Raw genomic sequence first — 26,158 nt, forward strand, 5'->3', positions numbered from 1 at the left:
AATTCTAGGCTGCCAGACCAGCTAAGCCCAAGTCCGGTGCGGCCTGGTCGGAGACGGAGGAGTCCAAGCCCCGCTCGTCGAGTGAGTGGGCGGAAGAGGGGCATGCCCACCCGAGAGAGGAGGAAGACGCAGAGCTCGTAGGTGTTGGTGGGAGAGAGGATTTATCCGGGATCAGTGCTTGAAAGGCAAGTGAAGGGTAACACGGAGGTGAACGCTTCAGAGTTGCTTATGTCGTTTCCTGGTGTGGGTCAGCTTGCTGGAGGATCGGCGGAGTGCAGCCTCCCGGCTGGCGCCCTGTCACAGGTGTCTGGTCGGCGAGGTGCGATGGAAGAGAACAGTTGGGCCCCCGAAGATACGGCCGGGGTCCCCGAAAGGGGGTTAGCGGTGGAAGAGGAGAGTATGCAGTTGGTGCCGGTGGAACGGGATAGGTTGGATGATGTGGTGTATTTTTCTCATAGATCCTGACGATGGCGCGTCACACAACAGCCTTTATTAGTGTCCTTGGGTGTGTGGTGGTGGGTCACCGCCTATTGAAAGGCGTGGCGACTGGTTTGTTCTGTCAAGATGGGGTTCATCTGACGGAAATTGGATTGGATATCTTCAATGTGGGGCTGTAAGTTGGCCTGGAAGAAGCCTTGTGTGGAGCGCAGTCGGCATGAGGTGTCATACGACTGGCTCTTGGCGGGGGTGGTCAGCCTGGGGGGTGCTTTTAGGCTGGAAAAGGGGGGAGTCTGAGTGCACGCTCACTCAGTTGGTGCAAAGCTCTGGAACAACGGCACATCAGGGGAGGAGCGGCTTTACCATGTGGAGGACGTAGCGCTTGACATCAGGGAGAGGAGTTTGGCAGAAGCGCCAAACAAGAAGAAGAACAAGGAAGACGCGTTTTCAGGCGTCCCAAACCCCCTCGCCAATTTTCCTTAATGTGCATATGTTTTGTCATTAGCAATTCGTAATGAGTTGTTAATTGCTGGTAGAGTATATTTAACCCCTTAACGCTCAGTGACGTACTATTACGTCATGGAAAGCGCCCTGTTCGCGCTCCATGACGGAATAGTACGCCTCGGGAGTAACGGCCGTTTCGGCCGTCCTCCTAACACATACAGGAGATGTGACCGCTGCTGTCTTATTCAGCAGCTGTCACAGCTCCTACAGCGGGGACCGATCGCTGTGTCCCCTCTGATTAACCCCTGAAAAGCCGTGTTCAATAGCGATCACAGCTTTTTAGGGGTTAAGCTGCCATCGCCGGCCTGCTACACGATAGCGGCCGGCGATGGTGACTATGGTAACCGGACACCAAACAATGGCGTCCGGCTATGCCATCGACGGAAGCCTAGTGGGTCCTGACAACGTCAGGACCCACTATGCTTGCTGTCAGTGAGTAGCTGACAGTTCTAATACACTGCACTACGCATGTAGTACAGTGTATTAGAATAGCGATCAGGGCCTCCTGCCCTCAAGTCCCCTAGTGGGACAAAGTAAAAAAGATGTGTAAAAATAAGAAAATAAAAGATTTAAAAGTAATTAAAGTAAAAATCCCCCTTTTTCCCTTATCAGTCCTTTATTATTAATAAAAATATATAAACAAACAATAAACTATACATAATTGGTATCGCCGCGTCCGTCGTAACGGCCTGAACTAGAAAATTATTTTATTATTTATCCCGCGCGGTGAACGCCGTAAACGAAAATAATAATAAACCGTCCCAGAATCACAATTGTTTGGTCACTTCACCTCCCAAAAAATGGAATAAAAAGAGATCAAAAAGTTGCATGTACCTAAAAATGGTATTGATGGAAACTACAGTTCGTTACGCAAAAAATAAGTCCTCGCACGGCTTTATTGATGGAAAAATAAAAACGTTATGGCTCTTAGAATATGGTAACACAAAAAGTAAATGATTTTTTACAAAACGTATTTTATTGTGCAAACGCCATAAGACATAAAAAAAAACTATAAACATCTAGTATCGCCGTAATCGTATCGCCGCGCAGAATAAAGTGAATGTGTCATTTATAGCGCACGGTGAACGCTGTAAAAAAAATAGAATAAAAAAACAATAGTAGAATTGCGGTTTTTTAGTCACCGCGCCACTTAAAAATAGAATAAAAACTGATAAAAAAGTCGCATGCCCCCCAAGAAAACCCCCACTTTTGGGGGTTTTCCACTGTTTTGGCACCACAAGACCTCTTCAAACCGGACATGGTGCCTAATAAAAAAAGAGGCCTCAAAATCCGCTAGGTGCTCCTTTGCTTCAGAGGCCGGTGCTTCAGTCCATTACCGCACTAGGGCCACATGTGGGATATTTCTCTAAACTGCAGAATCTGGGTAATAAGTACGAAGTTGCGTTTCTCTGGTAAAACCTTTTGTGTTATAAAAAAAAGTGGTATAAAAAGGATTTTCTGACAAAAAAAAAAAAGTAGATTTCACCTCTACTTTGCTCTAAATTCCTGTGAAACACCTAAAGGGTTCATAAACTTTCTAAATGCTGTTGTGAATACTTTGAGGGGTCTAGTTTCTAAAATGGGGTGTTTGATAGGGGTTTCTAATATATGGGCCCCTCAAAGCAACTTCAGAACTGAACTGTAACCTAAAAAAATGAATAAATGAGGCAATACTTCGCTTCTTACATTATACTGATAATGAGCCGTGCCCACCCCGAGATGAACCCAGTTTTGACCGTTTGTATAAATGGAGACCCCTATTAGACCGTTTCAGTGCCCGTTTTTCCCAAGCATACACCCCCGAGAAGTGTATTTCTATTGATGAGTCCTTGGTACATTTTAAAGGGAGGGTTCAATTCCGCCAGTACCTGCCGTGTAAGAGGGCAAGGTATGGCGTAAAGATGTATAAACTGTGCGAGAGTGCATCAGGGTATACCTACAAATTTAGGATATATAAAGGGAAGGACACCAGTGCTCAGCCCCCAGAATGCCCCCCCCCCCCCTTACTGTGAGTTAATGCAAAAATTGTGTGGGATTTGGTGCACCCACTGCTGGACCAGGGTTACCACCTCTACCTGGATAATTTTTATACCAGCGTCCCACTCTTCAACTGCCTCGCTTATAGTCCTGCGGCATGCGGCACTGCTAGAAGAAATCTGAGAGGCCTCCCTAAGACTCTGCAGGGCAAACGCTCAGAAGGGATGAGAGCAGGGCACAATCTAGCAGCAACATATTGTGTGTCAAGTACAAGGACAGGAGAGATGCCACACCAGTACCCATGTACCTGTACGAGGTACCAGTACAGAGACCCCCAAACCAGACTGCATCCTGGGCTACAATAGGTACATGGGAGGGGTGGACTTGTCAGATCAAGTCCTGAAGCCCTACAGCGCCATGCGGTGTGGTATAAGAAGCTGGCCGGGCACATCATACAGATGGCATTGTACAACGCGTACGTGCTACATCGATGTACAGGCCAGAGGGGAACTTTCCTGGAATTTCAATAGGTGGTTATCAAGAAACTAATTTTTATGGACCAAGAAGGGGGGGGGCACCCAGTACTTCTGGAGGCGAGGCCACACGCATCGTACCAGGGCAACACTTTCCAGGAGTAGTTCCCCAAACTGGCAAGAAAGGAAAAAGTCAAAAGAGGTACAAAGTCTGCTATAAGAGGGGGATAAGGAAGGTCACAATATATCAATGTGACACGTGTCCCGAAAAACTAAGGCTCCGTATGAAAGAGTGCTTCAAAATGTATCATACATCCCATGATTTTTAATCTACCCCAGTTTTACTTACCCTGATGCACTCCGCACAGCTTATCCCCCCTCGTCTTTCCCCTCTGAGCCCTGCTGCGTGCCCAGGCAGCTGATAACCGCCACATTGAAGGTATTGCCATACCCGTGAGTACCCACATTACAGTTTATGGGGTGTATGTCTCCGGTCAAAATGCTCACTACACCTCTAGATGAATGCCTCAAGGGTGTAGTTTTTTAAAACGGGGTCACTTCTTGGGGGTTTCAACTGTACTGGTACCTCAGGGGCTTCTGCATACATGACTTTGCACCAAAAAAATCCCCAGTAGGCCAAATGGTGGTCCTTTCCTTCTGAGCCCTCCCATGGGCCCAAACGGCAGTTTATCACCACAAAAGGGGCACTGCCGCACTCAGGACAAATTGGGCAACAGAATGGGGTATTTTATTTCTTGTGAAAATTAGAAATTTTCAGCCAAAACGACACATTATTGGAAAAAATAATTTTGTTTTAATTCCCAGCCCAATTCAAATAAGTTCTGTGAAAAAACTGTGGGGTCAAAATGGTCACAACACCCATAAATGAATTCCTTGAGGGGTGTAGTTTCCAAAATGGGGTCACTTCTGGTGGGTTTCCATTGCTTTGATACCTCTGGGGCTCTGCAAATGCGACATGGCACCCGAAAACCAATCCAGCAAAATTTGGACTCCAACAAACACATAGCACTCCTTTGCTTCTGAGCCCTCCCATGGGCCCAAATGGCAGTTTATCACCACAAATGGGGTATTGCCGCACTAAGGACAAATTGTGCAACAAAATGGGGTATTTTGTTCCCTGTGAAAATAAGACATTTTGACCTAAAACTACATATGATCGGAAAACATTTTTTTTTAAATTCCCAGCCCAATTCAAATAAGTTCTGTGAAGAAAATATGGGCTCTAAATAGTCACATTACCCATAAATGAATTTTTGAAGGGTGTAGTTTCCAAAATGGGGTCACTTCTGGTGGGTTTCCATTGCTTTGATACCTCTGGGACTCTGCAAATGCGACATGGCACCCGAAAACCAATCCAGCAAAATCTGGACTCCAACAAACACATAGCGCTCCTTTCCTTCTGAGCCCTCCAATGGGCCCAAAAACGGCAGTTTATCACCACAAATGGGGTATTGCCGCACTCAGGACAAATTGGGCAACAAAATGGGGTATTTTGTTCCCTGTGAAAATAGGAAATTTTGATCATAAATTACATCTTATTGGAAAAAATTTCATTTTTTTAATTTCACAGCCCAATTAAAATAGGTGCTGTGAAAAAACTGTGTGGTCAAAATGATAACAGCCATAAATTAATTCCTTGAGGGGTGTAGTTTCCAAAATGGGGTCACTATTGGGGGATTCCTACTGTTTTGGCACCTCAACACCTCCTCAAACCTGGCATGCTGCCTAAAATATATTCTAATAAAAAAGGGGCCTTAAAATGCAGTAGGTGCTTCTTTGCTTCTAGGGCTTGTGTTTTATTCCAGGAGCGCAGTAGAGCCACATGTGGGACATTTCTAAAAACTGCAGAATCTGGACAATACATATTTAGTAGTGTTTCTCTGGTAAAACCTTCCGTGTTACACAAAAAAAATTGAATAAAATTGAAATTCAGCAAGAAAAATTAAATTTGCAAATTTCACCTCCACTTTGCTTTAACTTCTGTGAAAAGCCTGAAGGGTTAAAAAACTTTCTAAATGCTGTTTTTAATACTTTGAGGGGTCTAGTTTTTAAAATGGGGTGTTTTATGGGGGTTTCTAATACATAGGCTCCTCAAAGCCACTTCAGAACTGAAGAGGTACCTTAAAAAAAAGGCTTTTGAAATTTTCTTCAAAAAAAGAGAAATTACTGTTTATGTTCTAAGCCTTGTAACGTCCAAGAAAAATAAAATAATGTTCAAAAAACGATGCCAATCTAAAGTAGACATATGGGAAATGTGAACTAGTAACTATTTTGGGTGGTATAACCGTCTGTTTTACAAGCAGATGCATTTAAATTCTGAAAAATGCTATTTTTTATAAATTTTCCCTAAATTTTGCAAATTTTCACCAATAAGCACTGAATATATCGTCCAAATTTTACCACTAACATAAAGCCCAATGTGTCACGAGAAAACAATCTCAGAATCGCTTGGATAGGTTTAAGCATTCCGACGTTATTACCACATAAAGTGAAATATGTCAGATTTGAAAAATGGGCTCTGAGCCTTAAAGAGGCTCTGTCACCAGATTTTGCAGCCCCTATCTGCTATTGCAGCAGATAGGCGCTGCAATGTAGATTACAGTAACGTTTTTATTTTTAAAAAACGAGCATTTTTGGCCAAGTTATGACCATTTTCGTATTTATGCAAATGAGGCTTGCAAAAGTACAACTGGGCGTGTTGAAAAGTAAAAGTACAACTGGGCGTGTATTATGTGCGTACATCGGGGCGTGTTTACTACTTTTACTAGCTGGGCGTTGTGTATAGAAGTGTCATCCACTTCTCTTCACAACGCCCAGCTTCTGGCAGTGCAGCACTGTGACGTCACTCACAGGTCCTGCATCGTGTCGGCACCAGAGGCTACAGTTGATTCTGCAGCAGCATCAGCATTTGCAGGTAAGTAGCTACATCGATTTACCTGCAAACGCCGATGCTGCTGCAGAATCATCTGTAGCCTCTGGTGCCGACACGATGCAGGACCTGTGAGTGACGTCACAGTGCTGCACTGCCAGAAGCTGGGCGTTGTGAAGAGAAGTGGATGACACTTCTATACACAACGCCCAGCTAGTAAAAGTAGTAAACACGCCCCGATGTACGCACATAATACACGCCCAGTTGTACTTTTACTTTTCAACACGCCCAGTTGTACTTTTGCAAGCCTCATTTGCATAAATACGAAAATGGTCATAACTTGGCCAAAAATGCTCGTTTTTTAAAAATAAAAACGTTACTGTAATCTACATTGCAGCGCCGATCTGCTGCAATAGCAGATAGGGGTTGCAAAATCTGGTGACAGAGCCTCTTTAAGGGGTTAAAAAAAAAAGAAAAAAAAAGGATTATATTAATTTTCTGGAACTACATAAATATAACTACATCTAATGGTGGTTTTATACTTGTATGCGAGTATATGTTATGCAATGTGTATGTTCACTTTCCGTTAATTTGGGATCAGTCGTGTGGAGGCTATTTCTTTCTGGAAAGTATGTTGCTTTGATATTTGAAGTGGGGGAATTATTCTTTTGTCAAGGCGGGGGTAGTTAGCCTGGGGGGTGCTTTTAGGCTGGAAATGGTGGGAGCCTGAGCGCATGCTCACACAGTTGGTACAACTGGGTGGGGCATGATGACGAACCCCTTCCGGTATGTTATTAATTGACATGGTTTTTTTTTGTGTTAACAAATTTTATACGGTTGATATGGCTGGCTAATGTTTTTGTACGCAGGTACAATTGGTTTACAATTAATAAATAGCCTTGACCGAAATTTATACCACATTCAGGTGTCTGTATATTATTGATAAAGCGGTTATTAGATGTTCTGTATTGAGCAAGGTATCCCGTACATTGGTCATGTGATGTCACATGATCAAGGAATGTAAGGTCATACTGAGAGACATCACCCGTGGCCATACGGTATACATACAGCCACACGGTTTTCAGAGGGAGGCTGGGAGCAAACTTGTTCATTAAAGGAACAGATCCATGTATTCAGATATAAATCTTGTGATTCATGGTCACAGTCATATACACTGCTGAATAGAAAGCTTAATATATGTGGACATTTTACATGCCATAGTTAATCCTTAGTAGTATAGTCAGTAGATTACTGCATTGATCTCTATAGCATGGCTTCTAAATCTATTTCTACTGGGGCCTCACCAGCCAGAAAATGGTCACGCTAGGGCCTCAACATTGGTTAAAGTCCATGGCAAAATAAAAAATGTATCTATGTTTTCTATCTTTCATTTGTCTCCTACACCAAGTAGATCACGAAAACAAGCACAAATGGAGTCAATTATTTTGCTAAACCAATATTTGTTGCAGCCAGAGAAGGCCTGTTCGGCTTATGATCAAAATTGCCTGCCCAGTTGTGTCCTACCAATAATTTATGGACCCTTCACAGTTTGAAGAGAATGGCTCTATAGCCTTTTCATGCAAATCAGTACGCATTGTAGATAGAATATCTGGTACTCAGACAGTTGCAGTTATGTGAAATGCTTGTGAAGTAAAGAACCACAATAGTGAAGAGTTCCTCTAAGACTAGGGCTATGCAACAACTTAAAGTGGCATATATAGGACTTTCAACTACGTATCCCTGGAGAAAAGTAGTTTAGGTTTGGGCTACAAGCGGAAATAAAGTGAATGTGATCACCGTTATTCCCTGGAAAAAAATAGCATGCAGCCCTTTGATTATTGCAGAATTTTTCAGTATTTGTCGTAAACAATTTTTTCTCCATAAAGAATGCAAGTTGTATACAATTTTAAGACTCTGAGTAGCTCCGTTTCACTAGTTTCTCCAAGGATTGGAAGCCCTATTTTGAAAGGGGTCAATGAATACCAGAATCAGCTTGTAGAGTTATGCCCACTCCTGTCTTCAGGTTCAGTCATATGTATATCTACAGTGAAGGAAATAAGTATTTGATCCCTTGCTGATTTTGTAAGTTTGCCCACTGTCAAAGACATGAACAGTATAGAATTTTTAGGCTAGGTTAATTTTACCAGTGAGAGATAGATTATATAAAAAAAAATAAAGAAAATCACATTGTCAATATTATATATATTTATTTGCATTGTGCACAGGGAAATAAGTATTTGATCCCCTACCAACCATTAAGAGATCAGCCTCCTCCAGACCAGTTACACGCTCCAAATCAACTTGGTGCCTGCATTAAAGACAGCTGTCTTAAATTGTCACCTGTATACAAGACTTCTGTCCACAGACTCAATTAATCAGTCTGACTCTAACCTCTACAACATGGGCAAGACCAAAGAGCTTTCTAAGGATGTCAGGGACAAGATCATAGACCTGTACAAGGCTGGAATGGGCTACAAAACCATAAGTAAGAAGCTGGGTGAGAAGGAGACAACTGTTGGTGCAATAGTAAGAAAATGGAAGACATACAAAATGACTGTCAATGGACATCGATCTGGGGCTCCATGCAAAATCTCACCTCGTGGGGTATCCTTGATCCTGAGGAAGGTGAGAGCTCAGCCGAAAACTACACGGGGGGAACTTGTTAATAATCTCAAGGCAGCTGGGACCACAGTCACCAAGAAAACCATTGGTAACACATTACGCCGTAATAGATTAAAATCCTGCAGTGCCCGCAAGGTCCCCCTGCTCAAGAAGGCACATGTACAGGCCCGTCTGAAGTTTGCAAATGAACATCTGGATGATTCTGAGAGTGATTGGGAGAAGGTGCTGTGGTCAGATGAGACTAAAATTTAGCTCTTTGGCATTAACTCAACTCGCCGTGTTTGGAGGAAGAGAAATGCTGCCTATGACCCAAAGAACACCGTCCCCACTGTCAAGCATTGAGGTGGAAACATTATGTTTTGGGGGTGTTTCTCTGCTAAGGGCACAGGACTACTTCACCGCATCAATGGGAGAATGGATGGATGGAGCCATGTACCGTCAAATCCTGAGTGACAACCTCCTTACCTCCACCAGGACATTAAAAATGGCTCGTGGCTGGGTCTTCCAGCACGACAATGACCCGAAACATACAGCCAAGGCAACAAAGGAGTGGCTCAAAAAGACGCACATTAAAAGGTCATGGAGTGGCCTAGCCAGTCTCCAGACCTTAATCCCATCGAAAACTTATGGAGGGAGCTGAAGATCCGAGTTGCCAAGCGACAGCCTCGAAATCGTAATGATTTACAGATGATCTGCAAAGAGGAGTGGGCCAAAATTCCATCTAACATGTGTGCAAACCTCATCATTAACTACAAAAAACGTCTGACTGCTGTGCTTGCCAACAAGGGTTTTGCCACCAAGTATTAAGTCTTGTTTGCCAAAGGGATCAAATACTTATTTCTCTGTGCACAATGCAAATAAATATATATAATTTTGACTATGTGATTTTCAGTTTTTTTTTTAAATATAATCTATCTCTCACTGGTAAAATTAACCTAGCCTAAAAATTCTAGACTGTTAATGTCTTTGACAGTGGGCAAACTTACAAAATCAGCAAGGGATCAAATACTTATTTCCTTGACTGTATCTATTTATCTACATGTATGTGATAACCCAGCTTCCAAATACTGCTTTACCAATTATAATGCCATATTGACAGTATTGAAAAAAATTTAGTCTATGATATCAATAGCGCCTTGATATTGTATGATGTCACCAGTAGAGATTCCACTTGTGTCACAATGATCTCTCCCTCCAAGAGGAGCAAATCTTGACCGATGCTGCAATGACTATGTTGGGAGCTTGCAAAAACTCTGAGGGAATTCCAAGGGCATACATACCATAAATGCAGACCATGCGACTGCTATGGGGCCCTTTGAGAAAGAGGGTTACCTGGATCCCTTTTTTTAATGGGTGGTGATAACCTGCGCAGGGATCCCCTCTCCATAGGTCCTACAAAAAAGGAAATTAACCCAAGAATCAGACAAATGTGGACAAACAAGCACCAAGTCCTCCAGTCCCTGGTAGTTAAGGGTCGGGGTTTGCGAAAACTGCAACAGACGGGGCCTCCATTTTAATGTTTGGGGCCCTGTGCTCTACACACAATGTATAATATAAATTGATTGGAATGATATGGTGTGTGCGCGCGTGTGTGTGTGATATATATATATATAATATATATATTTTTATTTTATTTGTGTGTGATTAAATTTCTCATTTTGAGAAAAACCATACGGTAAGTCTAATGTAAAGCCGTATATTTTAGATGGATTAAGGGATTCATTATTAACTGTCCAATAAAGTGGACCGGAGGATTGTTTACAGACAGATCTCTATATATCTCACAGCTCCCAGCAGTTAATTTTCAGCTCAGACATTTTAATGCATTTTTAAAGTGCTCATTATTTCAAGATCCCGATAAGAACTCAACGTTTATGTAGAACAGCAACATTTACTTGCAACTTCTCGTCCAGCCCTATACCTGGAGCACACAAATGTATTAAATGTGGGGATGTAAATGAAAAGATTTTTCTTTCATTAGTTGTGTGTGCAGAAGAGTTCGTTCTCTCCCAGTCACACTCCACTGATTATTGAAATGAGATGAGATTTTGTCGTATCTGTTTCAGACATGAATCTCTAATAAATTCTTTTCATGAGCTTTCTGATGACGTTTGTGTGTGGGGGAGGAGAGGCTATTTCCTTTTTTCAGAAGCTGATAATATATTTACTGATTATTAAAACATGAATGCAGATTTACATTGATGTCTCCCATCTGCGGGGATTCAACATGCAGAGTTGGAGATGACTAACAAGTACTTTGGTTGTGTATGGCATTGGAGAGATCAATTGACCTTTAGTTGAGGAAAGAGAATTTCTAGATCCACCAAAGCTGGCAAGGGCACCGTGCCAACTTTTCACTAATGCCTTAAAACATAAAACGGTGCATTATTTTACAAGTGTTACAACAAGCACAAACGGAGGATGGATATGAGAAGTGGAATATAAAGGGTTACTCAGTAGTGATGTAACAATGACCATGACATCCGTTGGGTGACATTTCCTCAGGGCAGTCACTAAGTATCAATGAACTAGGATTCATGCCGCTATAGTTAGATTTATGGAGAAGTAGACTTGCTCTTGAGATAATGGCTTTCTTTATGATCTCACTAATGGGTGGGATTGATCCAGGGTATTAATCTTCTTGCCATTTGTTCAATGTAATGATCTTTACCACAGATCATGAAAACAAATTAGTGGCCATCTCACTGAACGAACACAGCAAAAGATTATTATGGGTTAAATTCGACAGACTTGTCTTTTCAGCTTTGCTATCAGAATCCAGTAATGAATGTGACCGGAGAAATCATCCGAGTGATTGTGTCAACGTCTTATTAGATATGATATTTAAAACAATGTGTCCTTAATAGTAAATGATATAAATTATCATAGAATAGCACATGCCGGAATTTAATAGTTTGCAATATAAAAATAATATTATACTCCTATATAATGCCAATTAATGCTTATGTTTAATTTCAAACAGGTACAGAAAATCAAGCACACAGCCATGCAATCGCCAAAGAAAAATATTTATTAGTAGTATGGGTTGTACTGAAGACCTGAGTGACTTCAAAACGTGGCATGGTCATAGGATTCCATCTTTACCACAACTAATGCGCAAGAAGTTTCTGATCTGCTAGATCCATCCCGGTCAATTATAAGTGCTATTATTGTGAAGTGTAATTGTCTAGGAGTAACAGCTCAGCCACAAAGTGGTAGACCTGAAAACTCAGATTGTGGCTGCCGAGTGCTGAGACGTGTGGCGCGTAATAGTCATCTACCCTCTGTTGTTGCATCACTAACCACACAGATCCAAACTGCCTCTGGAAGTGACATCACAACAAGAATTGTGTGTCAGAAGCTTCATGAAGTAGGTTTCTATTGTCGAGCAGCTGTGCAAAAATCCCAAAATCTCCATGCACATAGCCAAGTGTTGGCTGTATTAGCCTGCACAGAGTCCTCACCTTAACCCCTTAAAGAAAAGGCCAATTAGAGTTTATTTTTGTTTTTTCCTCCCCGCCTTTCAAAAGCCATAACTTTTTTTATTTCTCCGTCGACATAACCATAAGAGGGCTTCTTTTTTGTGGGCCAAGTTGTAGTTTTTCATGGCATTTATTGTACCGCATAATGTACTGGGAAGCTGAAAAAAATTATTTGTGGGGTAAAATGGGCAACAAAACAGCGATTATGCAATTTTTTTTGTGGGGGAGGGGGGGTTGATTTGACCCTATCCATCATGCGATAAAAACGACATATTCACCTTATTCTACAGGCTAATACGATTATGGGGATAGCAATTTTATATGTTTTATTTGTATGTTTTACCACTTTTTAAAAAAAAAAAACTATTTGTTAAAAAAACAAAAATGTTGTGTCACCATATTCCGAGAGCCATAACTTTATTTTTCCATCAACTTAGAGGTGTGAGGGCTTACATTTTGTGGGGCGAGCGGTTGTATTCATCGATCCCATTTTGGTGAACATGCAACTTTTGGATCACTGTTAATTCAATTATTTTTTTTTTTTTTAAGAGCTATGGTGACCAAAACCCCCCAGAAATTTGCATGATAATATATATATATATATATATATATATATATATATATACACACACATACATATATATACAGTGAAAGAAATAAGCATTTGATCCCTTGCTGATTTTGTAAGTTTGCCCACTGTCAAAGACATGAACAGTCTAGAATTTTTAGGCTAGGTTAATTTTACCAGTGAGGGATAGATTATATAGAAAAAAAAAACTGAAAATCACAGTCAAAATTATATATATTTATTTGCATTTTGCACAGAGATATAAGTATTTGATCCCCTACCAACCATTAAGAGCTCAGCCTCCTCCAGACCAGTTACACTCTCCAAATCAACTTGGTGCCTGCATTAAAGACAGCTGTCTTACATGGTCACCTGTATACAAGACTCCTGTCCACAGACTCAATTAGTCTGACTCTAACCTCTACAACATGGGCAAGACCAAAGAGCTTTCTAAGGATGTCAGGGACAAGATCATAGACCTGCACAAGGCTGGAATGGGCTACAAAACCATAAGTAAGACGCTGGGTGAGAAGGAGACAACTGTTGGTGCAATAGTAAGACAATGGAAGACATACAAAATGACTGTCAATCGACATCGATCTGGGGCTCCATGCAAAATCTCTCCTCGTGGGGTATCCTTGATCCTGAGGGAGGTGAGAGCTCAGCCGAAAACTACACGGGGGGAACTTGTTAATGATCTCAAGGCAGCTGGGACCACAGTCACCAAGAAAACCATTGGTAACACATTACGCCATAATGGATTAAAATCCTGCAGTGCCCGCAAGGTCCCCCTGCTCAAGAAGGCACATGTACAGGCCTGTCTGAAGTTTGCAAATGAACATCTGGATGATTCTGAGAGTGATTGGGAGAAGGTGCTGTGGTCAGATGAGACTAAAATTGAGCTCTTTGGCATTAACAACTCGCTGTGTTTGGAGGAAGAGAAATGCTGCCTATGACCCAAAGAACACCGTCCCCACTGTCAAGCATGGAGGTGGAAACATTATGTTTTGGGGGTGTTTCTCTGCCAAGGGCACAGGACTACTTCACCGCATCAATGGGAGAATGGATGGAGCTATGTACCGTCAAATCCTGAGTGACAACCTCCTTCCCTCCACCAGGACATTAAAAATGGCCCGTGGCTGGGTCTTCCAGCACGACAATGACCCGAAACATACAGCCAAGGCAACAAAGGCATGGCTCAAAAAGAAGCACATTAAGGTCATGGAGTGGCCTAGCCATCGAAAACTTATGGAGGGAGCTGAAGATCCGAGTTGCCAAGCGACAGCCTCGAAATCTTAATGATTTACAGATGATCTGCAAAGAGGAGTGGGCCAAAATTCCATCTAACATGTGTGCAAACCTCATCATCAACTACAAAAAACGTCTGACTGCTGTGCTTGCCAACAAGGGTTTTGCCACCAAGTATTAAGTCTTGTTTGCCAAAGGGATCAAATACTTATTTCTCTGTGGACAATGCAAATAAATATATATAAATTTTGACAATGTGATTTTCATTTTTTTTTAAATATAATCTATCTCACTGGTAAAATTAACCTAGCCTAAAAATTAGGATGGATGTAGATAGATAGATCGATAAGATTAGATAGATAGGAGATAGATTAGATTAGATAGATATGAGATAGATTAGATTAGATAGACAGATAGACAGATAGATATGAGATAGATTAGATTAGATAGATAGATATGAGATAGATTAGATTAGATAGATAGAGAGAGAGATAGAGATTTTTTTTAACTTTATTTATTAGTCCCCCTAGGGGACTATGAACCAGCGATCGTTGGATTGCTTGCATGATATACTACGATACTAATGTATTGCAGTATATCATGATACAGACAGTCTCCTTTGAAGCCCAGTGGCAGGCCTTCAAAGGAATGCAAAGATGGCAGACCCGGAAGGCCCCAGGCTGCCATAACAACCATTGTCACCCACCGATCGCGTTGTGGAGGGGGGGGGGGGTGGCAGCCCGATTCTAACAATTTAAATGCTGCGGTCGCGATTGACCACGGCATTAAAGGTGTTAGACGGGCGAAATCAAAGTGATTTTTTATTCCGCCCGTTGCAGTGAGGTGTCGGCTGTATAACACAGCCGTCACCCGCCGAGTATGGAGCGAGCTCAGCCTGTGAGCCCGCTCCATACTTCCCCTTAACGGCTGTCGCGTACTTTAACCCCATGAAACAACTTTTGGATGAATTGGAATGTAGATTGCTAGCTAGACCTTCTTATCCTACACCAGTGTCTGACCAGACAAATGTACTTTTGGATGAATGGGCACAAATTCCCACAGACACTCCAAAATTTTGTAGAAAGCCTTCCCAGAAGAGTGGAGACTGTTCTAACTGCAAAAGGGGGCCTGACTCCATATTAATGGTCATGGTCTTAGAATGGATTCCCAACATCCTCATATGTGATGGTCAGGTATCCAGATATTTTTAGTAATATAATATCTATCTATACACATACTCGCTTCTATTGCCACGAATATGTGGTCATCTGACCAAAACACATATGAGGATGTTGGGAATCCCTTTTTTTTTTTTTGTACACACTCAGCGTGGTCACGGATCATAAACTATATTGGTGTCACAGACCGTTTTTTTTTTTAGCATAGACCATTTTTTTTTATGGCGCCTATGCTGTTCCCCATGTCTCTCTGCTCGGCGGACCTCTTTTAATGAAGTCCGTGTACCTTGTCAGGAAAACCCCATTAACCACGGCATAAAATTACAACCTTTATGCATTGCCTTTAAGGCGGAGTTCACAAAACGTTTGAGCCTTCCATCGCAAGTATACGTTGAGGATTTCCCAACGCATGCCTTTGATGGACTGCGACATATGACATTATAAAGACACACAGAAGCATATACCACTCATAGGCGCCCATAGTAAATCCAAAAATTATACTGCACAATATTCTTTAACTGTATTCTATACCACCATATTCTAAAAGGACACCGTTTAAGTAAAAAATAAACCATAGCCCACTATGCACTCCTTCCCTGAATTAGTTTTTCCTCTCTCATAACCTCCTTCCATACAGGAATACAGGTCTTCTCTCAAGCTGCCTCTACACTTTGGGACTTTCTTCATCACATTACAAGACTTGTTGTTTTACTCACTTTCAGCTCTTTTATTTTACAACACCTCTTATTTTTAGATCTCAAAAATGCATTCCATACTATATTTATCAAAAAATACATTAGGACTCTTACCGTTCCGGTTATACAGCAGGTGTATGGCACGCCACAGGACAGAGGCCCGGAGCTGTTGCATGAATGATATGGATTCACCTTCCAGTCTGTAAACTGGTCTCCTCCACAGCAAGAAAACTGCAGGGATAAGAAATGAGAGAATGTCTGTGAGAAGGGCAGAACGGAGTGCTACTAGCCTTGTCATTTTACTTATTAACGCAGTAGGAGTCTGTCTCTTCCCTTGCATAATGTAGGGAGTCATCTATTACCGTCGCCAATGCACAAACCATTACAAATGGAAGTGTGGGCATTAGTAGGATTGTTTCGGGCTTCATATGAGACCTAATATGAGTGAAAGTATCAAACTAAGGAACTGCAGAAAAAAATGTGAACAAACATGAACTTTTCCAAAAGTTTGAATTAACATGGCCCAGAGTGGAGTTTGACATTGCCTGATATTTAATAGAAAAAATGTAAAAAAAATAAAATAAAAATTGGAATTGAAATGTATTTCCATGAATAATTTTCATACCAAAAGTCTAGAAATGCGGTGAATTGTTTTAAAAGTAACTTGCAGGACTTCTAGTATATAAAAATACCTTTCTCTACTTCTATATCCCTCTTGGTGCTGCTCCTGCTAATTTGTGCCACTACGAGCAGATTCAAACTCCTTCCCCTCTGGCAGCTGACAATTTACTCCCTTCTGACTTCCCCTGCAGCAAGTTAACACGGGATTCAGAGTAGTGAAGGTTTATACTATACTGTGTGACATCCACAGTATGCACTACCAGAAGAAATCAATGGAAATCTAATGAAACCCCAAGACCAAGGCTTTGGCCGAAACGTGCGTTGGGGTGTGACGCCAGACAGCCGGACACTGTGCTATGGGTAAGACTGTTATTTGGTATTCGGGATATGTTGTATTTTGTACCTCTGTGTTCATGTGACTGGCATTGTCCAGCCACTTCACCTACCATACCTTGTGTCTGGTGGGTGATGGCCTGACATGTGCTACTAACACATGTCATCGTTTGTGAGCTTTACCTGGGCTATCACATAATGTGACTCCCCTATCAGTATTTCAAGTAAAGCTCTTATATAAATTTTTGTATATACACAACCATATCCTCGTTTCTTGTTATATATGTATTACATGCATATCATCATTTCAGACTTATGCTGTCTGGTTTCCACCTTCACACACTGTGGTCGTTATCATTTCTGTAAATTTTTTATGTAATAGTTTTTATGTATTTGTACACAATAAAATGTATACGTTTTATAGTAACTAGTGGTATATTGACTCCTTTTTAGGTTAACCCCTTCCCTCTTTAGCCACTTTGGACCTTCCTTATTTTTCAAATCTGACATATTTCACTTTATGTTGTAATAACTTCGGAATGCTTTAACCTATCCAAGCGATTCTGACATTGTTTTCTTGTGACACATTGGACTTTGTTACTGGCAAAATTTACTCGATACATACAGTATTTAAATGTGAAAAACACCAAAATTTAGCGAAAAATTGCAAAAATTTGCATTTTTCTCCATTTAAATGTATCTGCTTGTAAAAAAAAAGGCTGTTATACCACACAAAGTAGTCGCTAATTAACATCCCCCATATGTCTACATTAGATTGACATCGTTTTTTGAACATCCTTTTATTTTTCTAGGATATTACAAGGCTTAGAACTTTAGCAGCAATTTCTCACATTTTCAAGAAAATTTCAAAAGGCTATTTTTACAGGCGCCAGTTTAGTTGTGAAGTGGCTTTTAGGGCCTTATATATTAGAAACCTTCAAAAAGTCACCCCATTTTAAAAACTCCACCCCTCAAAGTATACAAAACAGCATTTAGAAAGTTTCTTAACCCTTTAGACGTTTCACAGGAATTGAACCAAAGTAGAGGTAAAATTTACAAATTTCATATTTTTTTTGTTGCAGAAATTAATTTTTAATCCATTTATTTGTAACACAAAGTTTTACCAGAGAAATGCAACTCAATATTTATTGCCCAGGTTCTGCAGTTTTAGGAAATATCCCACATGTGGCTTTAGTGTGCTACTGGACTGAAGCACCGGCCTCAGAAGCAAAGGAGCACCTGGTGGATTTTGGACCTCCTTTTTATTAGAATATATTTTAGGCAGCATGTCAGCTCTGAACAGGTCTTGTGGAACTAAAACAGTGGAAACCCCCCAAAAGTGACCCCATTTGGGAAACTACACCCCTTGAGGAATTTATTTAGGGGTGTAGCAAGCATTTTTTTTCATTTCCAAAAGAACTAAAGTAGAAAATGCACCACAACATTTGTAGAGCAATTTCTCCTGAGTAAAACAATACCCCACATGTGGTAATAAACGGTTCTTTGGACACACGGCAGGGCTTAGAAGGGAAAGAGCGCCATTTGGCTTTTGGAGTTCACATTTAGCAGGAATGGTTTGCGGAGGCCATGTCACATTTACAAAGCCCCAGAGGTGACAAAACAGTGGAAACCCCCAACAAGTGACCCCATTTTGGAAACTACACCCCATGAGGAAATTATCTAGGGGTACAGTGAGCAGTTTGACCCCACAGGTGTTTTACAGAACTTCTTGGAAGTAGGCCGTAAAAATGAAAATCTACATTTTTTCAAAGAAAATGTAGGTTTAGGTATTTTTTTTTTCATTTCCACAAGGACTGAAGGAGAAAAAGCACCGTAACATTTGTAAAGCAACTTCTCCCGAGTAAAACAATACCCCACATGTGGTCACAAACATCTGTTTGGACACACGGTAGGGCTCAGAATGGAACTAGCACCATTTGGATTTTGGAATGGTTTCTGGGCGCCATGTCACATTTGCTGAGCCCCTGTAGTACTAGTACAGTGGAAACACCCCAAAAGTGACTCCATTTGGGAAACTGCACCCCCTGAGGAATCATCTAGGGGTATAGTGAAAATTTTGATCCCAAAGGTTTTTTGCTGAATTAATTAGAATTAAGCCATGAAAATGAAAAAATATTTTTTTTTCCAACAAGATGTAGTTTTAGATCAACATTTTTCATTTTTACAAGGAATAGAGAAGAAAAAGCACCCCAACATTTGTAAATAAATTTCTCCCGAGAACGGTAACACCCCATATGTGGTTATAATCGGCTGTTTACATATATGGGAGCATTCAGAAGAAAAGGAGCGGTATTTATCTTTTGGAGCGTAGATTTTGCTGGAATGGTTTGCGGACGCCATGTTGCATTTGCAAAACCCCTGATGTACCAAACAAAAGTGACCCCGTTTTAGAAACTACACCCCTAAAGGCATTTATCAAGGGGTGTAGTGAGAATTTAGACTCCACAGGTGTTTTTCAGAAATGAATACGCAGTGGATGGTGCAAAGTGAAAATTGCAATTTCTCCACTGATCTGCCTATTCACCGCACAATATACTGTGCCCCTAGAGAATCTTACCCCATAAATTGTTAAGCGGGTTCTCCCGGGTATGGTAATGCCTTACTTGTGGACATAAATTGCTGTTTGGGCACACTGTAGGGCTAAGAAGGGAAAGACCGCCATTTTGAGCATGGATTTTGCTTGGTAATAGTTCTGTTTGGGGTTTTGCTGGTATTTCCGTTTATAATGTGGTGGCATATGTAATCTGTGTGGAGTATATCAGGGGTATATGTAATCTGTGCGGAGTATATCAGGGGTATATGTAATCTGTGCGGAGTACATCAGAGTATATGTAATCTGTGTGGAGTATATCAGGGGTATATGTAATCTGTGCGGAGTATATCAGGGGTATATGTAATCTGTGCGGAGTACATCAGGGTATATGTAATCTGTGCGGAGTATATCAGGGGTATATGTAATCTGTGCGGAGTACATCAGAGTATATGTAATCTGTGCGGAGTACATCAGGGCATAATAAGAGGGTATAATAATGGGGTAAATAATACAATTCTCCATAGATGTGTGTTACGCTGTGAAGCGATCCGTTATGCACAGGCTGGTGTCACACTGATAAACGGTTTTCTTTCTTATCCCCCCTTCTGTAACGCTCTGCACCTTTTGGGGACTTTTTATCCTTCGTAGTTTGGGAAATATTGCTGGGAAGGTTTTGCGCTGGTATAATATGGGCACCCTCGCTTCCAGCGGATGTGCTGTGTCCATTCCCTTTCCTAGTTCCTAAATACTAGGGCCCTGAAACTGAAGCAATGTTCCCCTCCCCCCCTGCATTGAGATGTTTTTCATCACTAGTGCCGTAACTTTTTTATTTTTCTGTTGATTGAGCGGTGTGCGGGCTTGTTTTTTGCGAGACGGGCTGTAGATTTTATTGGTACCATTTTAGAACACATACGACTTTTTGATCACTTTTTATTTCATTTTTTGGTAAAGGAAATTACCAAAAACAAGCAATTCTGGAATAGTTTTTTATTGTTTTTTTTTTCGGCATCCACAGTGCGTCCTAAATTACATGTTAGCTTCTGCGGGTCGATACCATTACGGAGATACCAAATTTATATCGTTTTTTTTATTTATTGCAGCTTTTGCACAATAAAATCACTTTTTTTATAAAATCATTTGTTTTCTGTGTCGCCATATTCTAAGACCCATAACGTTATTATTTTTGCGTGCACAAAGCGGTGTCAGGGATTATTTTTTGCGGGACGGATTGCCGTTTTTATTAGTACTATTTTGGAGTAAATGTGACTTTTTGATCACTTTTTATAGCATTTTTTGGAAGGATATGTGACCTAAAAACAAAGATTCTGGCGTTGTTTTTCATGTTTTTTTTTTTTACGGCGTTCACCGTGCGGGATAAATCACATAATAGTTTTGTCGTTTGGGTCGTTACGGACGTGGCGATAGCAATTATGTATAGTTTTTTTTTTTAATTTTTACGGTTTTTCCCATAATAAAAGACTTACTATGGGAAAAAAGTCAGTTTAGCTTTATTTTTATTTGAAATGTGTGTGTTTTTATTGTTTTACCACATTTTTATTAACTTTTTTTAAACTTTTTTTTACTTGTCCCACTAGGGGACATGAGGGCCTGATGCCCCGATCGCTACTCTAATACACTGCACTACATACGTAGTGCAGTGTATTAGCGCTGTCAGTTACTCACTGACAGCAAGCCTATGAGGACGCGCCGCAGGCGGGTCCTCATCGGCTCCCGTACAAGGCAGACTCGGACGCAATTTTCTGGCGTCCGATTGCCACAGCAACCCAGCGATTGCGTCACTGGGTTGCCGGTCGGGTTAAAACCTATCAGATGCTGCGCTCTATTGAGCGCAGCATCTGAGGGGTTAATCTGCCAGATCGGAGAATAGCTCCGGTCCTGGCAATTACAGGAGGGTGCCAGCTGTATAATACAGCTGAGCCCGCACCATCACCGCGCCGTAACTGTACTGCGCTTTGCGGGAACACCTTCCCGGCAGCGCCGTATATATACGGCGGATGTCGGGAAGGGGTTAACCACTTGCGGACCGCCCATAGGCTATAAACGTCCATTCTAGAACGTCCTGCAGCGTTATACTTTTTCCGCTGTAGCAGCATTTAGCTCCGTGATACAGCGGTCTCCAGACAGCCGACATCACGGAGTTCTGCCCAAAGACCAATCAGCGTCGCCTCTGGACAGGTGATCATTGTGACATGCCTCTTAATAAATCAGATAAAATAATTTTGTGCTATCCATGTGCCTGAAAGTGACAGAGGCGTAAATTACAGTAAATCTGTTGGGCCACAGTGGCTCTGTCATCTTTTGCTAAACCGTAAAGTGACCTGCGGTGAATATCTTAAAATTCGGAGCATGTTAACTAATCTTGTGTTTTGGTCTCCGAATTGTATCTGACAAGCTTATTTATAAAAAAACCACACCAAAATCTGCAGCGTAAAATCTGCTCCTAATTCTGCATCAAAATGTAAAAAAAAAAATGAACCTAAAAACTAAATATTAGGCCGGATTCACACGAGCGTGTGCGTTTTGCGCGCGCAAAAGGTCCATAAAAGCTCTGTGTGTCAGCAGCATATGATGTGTGGCTTCGTGATTTTCGCGCAGCCGCCATCATTATGACCCTCTGTTTTTATGTTTGTAAACAGAAAAGCACGTGCTTTTGTTTTCATTCATAGTTTTGACTAATGTAGCGCGCATCACACGGAAGTGCGTCCGTGTGCCGTGCGCGGTTTTCACGCACCTATTGACTTCAATGGGTGTGTGATGCGCGAAAAACGGGCAAATATAGGACATGTCGTGAGTTTTACACAGCCGACATACGCTGTGTGAAAATCACTGACAATCTGAACGGCCCCATTGACTAACATAGGTCCGTGCGACGCGCGTGAAAATCATGCGCGTTGCACGGAAGTATTATACGTTTGTCTGAATAAGCCCTTACTTGGGAAATTACCTGCGGTTTTGATGTGGATTTTCTGCACCAAATTACGCAACGTGTGCATGTAGCCCTAGGCCGGGTTCCCACATCGTGTAAAACGCTGCAAAATTCCACAGCATTTACAGTAGCAGCAAAGTGGATGAGATTTTGAAAATCTCATGCCCACGCTGCAGGTATAAAAATGCAGGGTAAAAGTTAATTGACCTGCGGTGCGGCATTTAATTCCACAGTATGTCAGTTTATGCTGCATTTTAGTTGATTATTCGTTGCAGGTTTTCCCTATAGAATTCAATGGGAATGCAAATCCTGCAACAGAAAGCCAAGTGTTGCGAGTTTTGCGGCATATACGCAGCTATTATACCGCAGGAATCGCAACTACGGAAAAAAATAAATAAATAAATAAAAAAAAATCACACTTACCCAGAACGCCCTCCTTCTTTCTGCAGTCCGGCCTCCTGGGATGATGTTTTATCCCATGTGACCGCTGCAGCCAATCACAGGCCGCAGCATCACATGGCCTGCAACGTCATCGTAGGAGGCCGGACTACGCGCAGAGTAGACAGAAGGGGTAAGTATGAGCGCTTGCTTCTGCAGTGGAAATTCCATTTGGAAAAACCGCACGGCAACGTGGTGTGATTTTACGGACGGAATGTACTGCGGGTTCCAGGTCGGACACGCTGTGTGATTTTTACGCAGCATATCAGACCCAGCCTTCTAGACCTAACAAGCTAAGAAAAAGTCTACTCCGCTATAATGCCATGCTGCTATGGTAGAGGCTCTGCTCCTTCCCTGACAAGCAAGGAAGAACGTTATTTCTCTATACAGAGAACTGGCTGTGGGGAGAGTGACTGAGGATGCAAGTAAAATGTCACAACTATTTTATTTTTTATCTTTAACAGCAATTTAAAGACTTTTACAAATGTATTTTCTTACGTGCTCCAAGACACATTAGAACATGGTTCAATACTCAATATACATACAAAAATTCGACCTTGACAGAGTAATATAACCAAGAAAGACAATTATGCGGATATATGATGTTGTTTTTTTTTTTATCAATTAAAAAGAAAGCACAACGAAAAATATATAAAAATAGAAACATGAAGCTGGTAAGCATACAATGGTAATACTCTACGCACAGGGTATATAGCAATGTAACTGTATCCAGTGTTGAGACCAATAGGCAACCCCTATGTTATGTGAATCTAAGTAATAGAAGTAACATACCAAACAGTAAATGGATTTATAAATTCTGCCAGAGAACTTCCTTTGTTAACACAAACCGATAGTGACACATTTAGAATAAGGAACGTTAATGTGAACAAAGTAGGTGGTGAGAACTATTAAACAGGGGGAATACCTGGCTATGAGTCTTAGTCACAGTATACCAGCCGCCTAGACGCGCGTTTCTCTAAGTATTCCTCAGGAGGCATGAAGACAAGAAGGCTGGGAGCTAATGAATGGAGTAGCAGCCAATGAACGGGTTTACAAAAAACATGTGACAGCCCTCATTACCATAAACTATCCACACCTGATCGCATCACATGGGGTGTAACCAGGGCAACCAGAACAGCGTCCTGAACAGAAATGCAAATACTTTACAAATGTATGCCGGTTTGTCCCTGGTAGCGCAGCGTACCCTGTAAAAAGAGGTTTTAAAATGTCAAGCTCAACGTTCCACCTTCCCTGCAAAAATTGATAGAAATAAATTTTCGCTTCCACACCCAAACGCATTACCTCCCTTACTTGGGCATAGCTTTAACCCCCTCCCTTGATACAATGTACAAATACAATTACCCACAGGTATTTAAGACCATTAGGGCAGATATGGCAAAATGGGCTAAATTACCGATCTCGTGGGTGGGTAGAATTAATACGATCAAAATGGTGACCCTCCCTAGATTATTATACTTATTCAGAACTCTTCTTATCCCCCTCCAGAAAGGTGATCTACAACTCCTACAGAAAGACATCTTTAAATTTATTTGGAATAATAAACGCCCCAGAATATCGACACGTGTCATGATGTATCATAAAAGAGTAGGAGGACTGTCGGTTCCCAATATACTACACTACTATAAGGCGGCTAGGGTGGCCCAACTGTTACTAACGCATCTTCCACCAGATAGGGCACCGGTATGGGTCTCATTGGAGGCGGCTCAAATTACCCCATATTCATGGGGCGCATTGATGTGGATGGTATCTCCCCTACCGACTACATTAAAGAATATCTCCCTTCTATCATATCACTCCCTCATTCTGTGGCGATCAGTTAGATTCCGACATGGGCTGCAGTCCCGGTGCTCCCCGCTGCTTTCTGTGATTGGAAATCCGGGGTTCCCCTCGGGCCTTCAGAGCTCAAGCTATACTTGGTGGTGCTCTAAAAACCTAACAAAAGTCCATGACTTCAATAGGGCTGATCGTCTGATTTCATATGCACAATTCAATGAGACCCATGCCCCCCCTGCCCCGGAACACTATAGGGCTATACAGATATTTTCGTTTTTGCGCAAACTACTACCTGCCCAAACTAAAATGACATACACCCCGTTGGAAAGAATATTAATCTTTTCACCTTCTCCGCAGGGGCTGTTATCTATGGTATATAGTATTTTTAATACCCCACACCCTGATACCAAACTACCGTATATGTTGAAGTGGGAGGAGGACATGGGGGCCGCGTTATCACCTGCACAATGGAGACAATGCTGTGACACTATTAGTAAGGGTAGCTGGCAGGTATCCCTGGTTGAGACATCCACAAAATTGACACACAGAGCATACTACGTCCCGGCAAAACTTCACGCCATATATCCAACGGTTTCGGCCGAGTGTTTTAGAGGATGTGCCTCGGATGGAACTATGTACCACACATGGTGGTCGTGCCCACGAGTCTCAATTTTTTGGTCAGATATCTGTATTTTGATCTCTAATATCTGCCAGTTTACCGTTCCAAAACGGCTCCCTACATGCCTACTAGGAGCCATTCCTCCCAGAATACCGAACTCCAAATTTAAGCTCGCCCAGTTTATACTCTTAGCGGCTCGAATTTATATAGCGTCCAAGTGGCGTACAGCTGATCTTGATATCTCTATGGTTATTAATAGAGTCAATCGTATAGCTATATTTGAAAAAATGGAGGCGGTGAGAACTGATTCACTCCACCTCTATCGTGCGGTATAGGACCCTTGGCTCTCCTCCCCTCATTCACCCGACTTTCAGTATACTATTACCCTGTAAAGTGGGATCCAACAAGGTGATACTAGGAGCGCTCTACAGTAGTATGACTAATATGTACAATTTTATGGCATAGTTGGTTGGTTTATATTTTGTTATTCCTATGTCCCTCCAATCCCTTACCCCCATGTAAATCCATTTTGGTTTAAAACAAGCACTTATTTCTATATCCTCCTGCGTGAGGATTGATTACATGCAATTGTGCATCACATTTCTGTACCGACATATCAATAAATACCTTTTGAAAGTAAAATGTCAAGCTCTATTTAAAAATGAGGCCTGAAGTGTACGCTGCACATTAACACAGCTTGGAAGGGTCTGACGTTTTCAGCGCTCACCCATCCTATCTTTCCTTAATTGATATGGATGATGCGTCCTGCGTCTCCCA

At 41.6% G+C, this 26,158-nt stretch overlaps 1 protein-coding gene across 1 annotated transcript in view; it reads right to left on the reverse strand.

Moving 5' to 3' along the window:
* LOC142749903 (tetraspanin-15-like) overlaps window positions 1-26,158 on the reverse strand; it is a 252,093-nt gene that overhangs the window by 78,760 nt on the left and 147,175 nt on the right. Inside the window, exon 5 of the mRNA XM_075858487.1 lies at window positions 16,190-16,306. Coding sequence (XP_075714602.1) covers window positions 16,190-16,306 — 117 coding nt within the window. The remainder of the gene's footprint in view (window positions 1-16,189; window positions 16,307-26,158) is intronic.

Source organism: Rhinoderma darwinii, chromosome 3 (genome assembly GCF_050947455.1).
Source record: "Rhinoderma darwinii isolate aRhiDar2 chromosome 3, aRhiDar2.hap1, whole genome shotgun sequence".
Classification (NCBI taxonomy): Eukaryota; Metazoa; Chordata; class Amphibia; order Anura; family Rhinodermatidae; genus Rhinoderma; species Rhinoderma darwinii.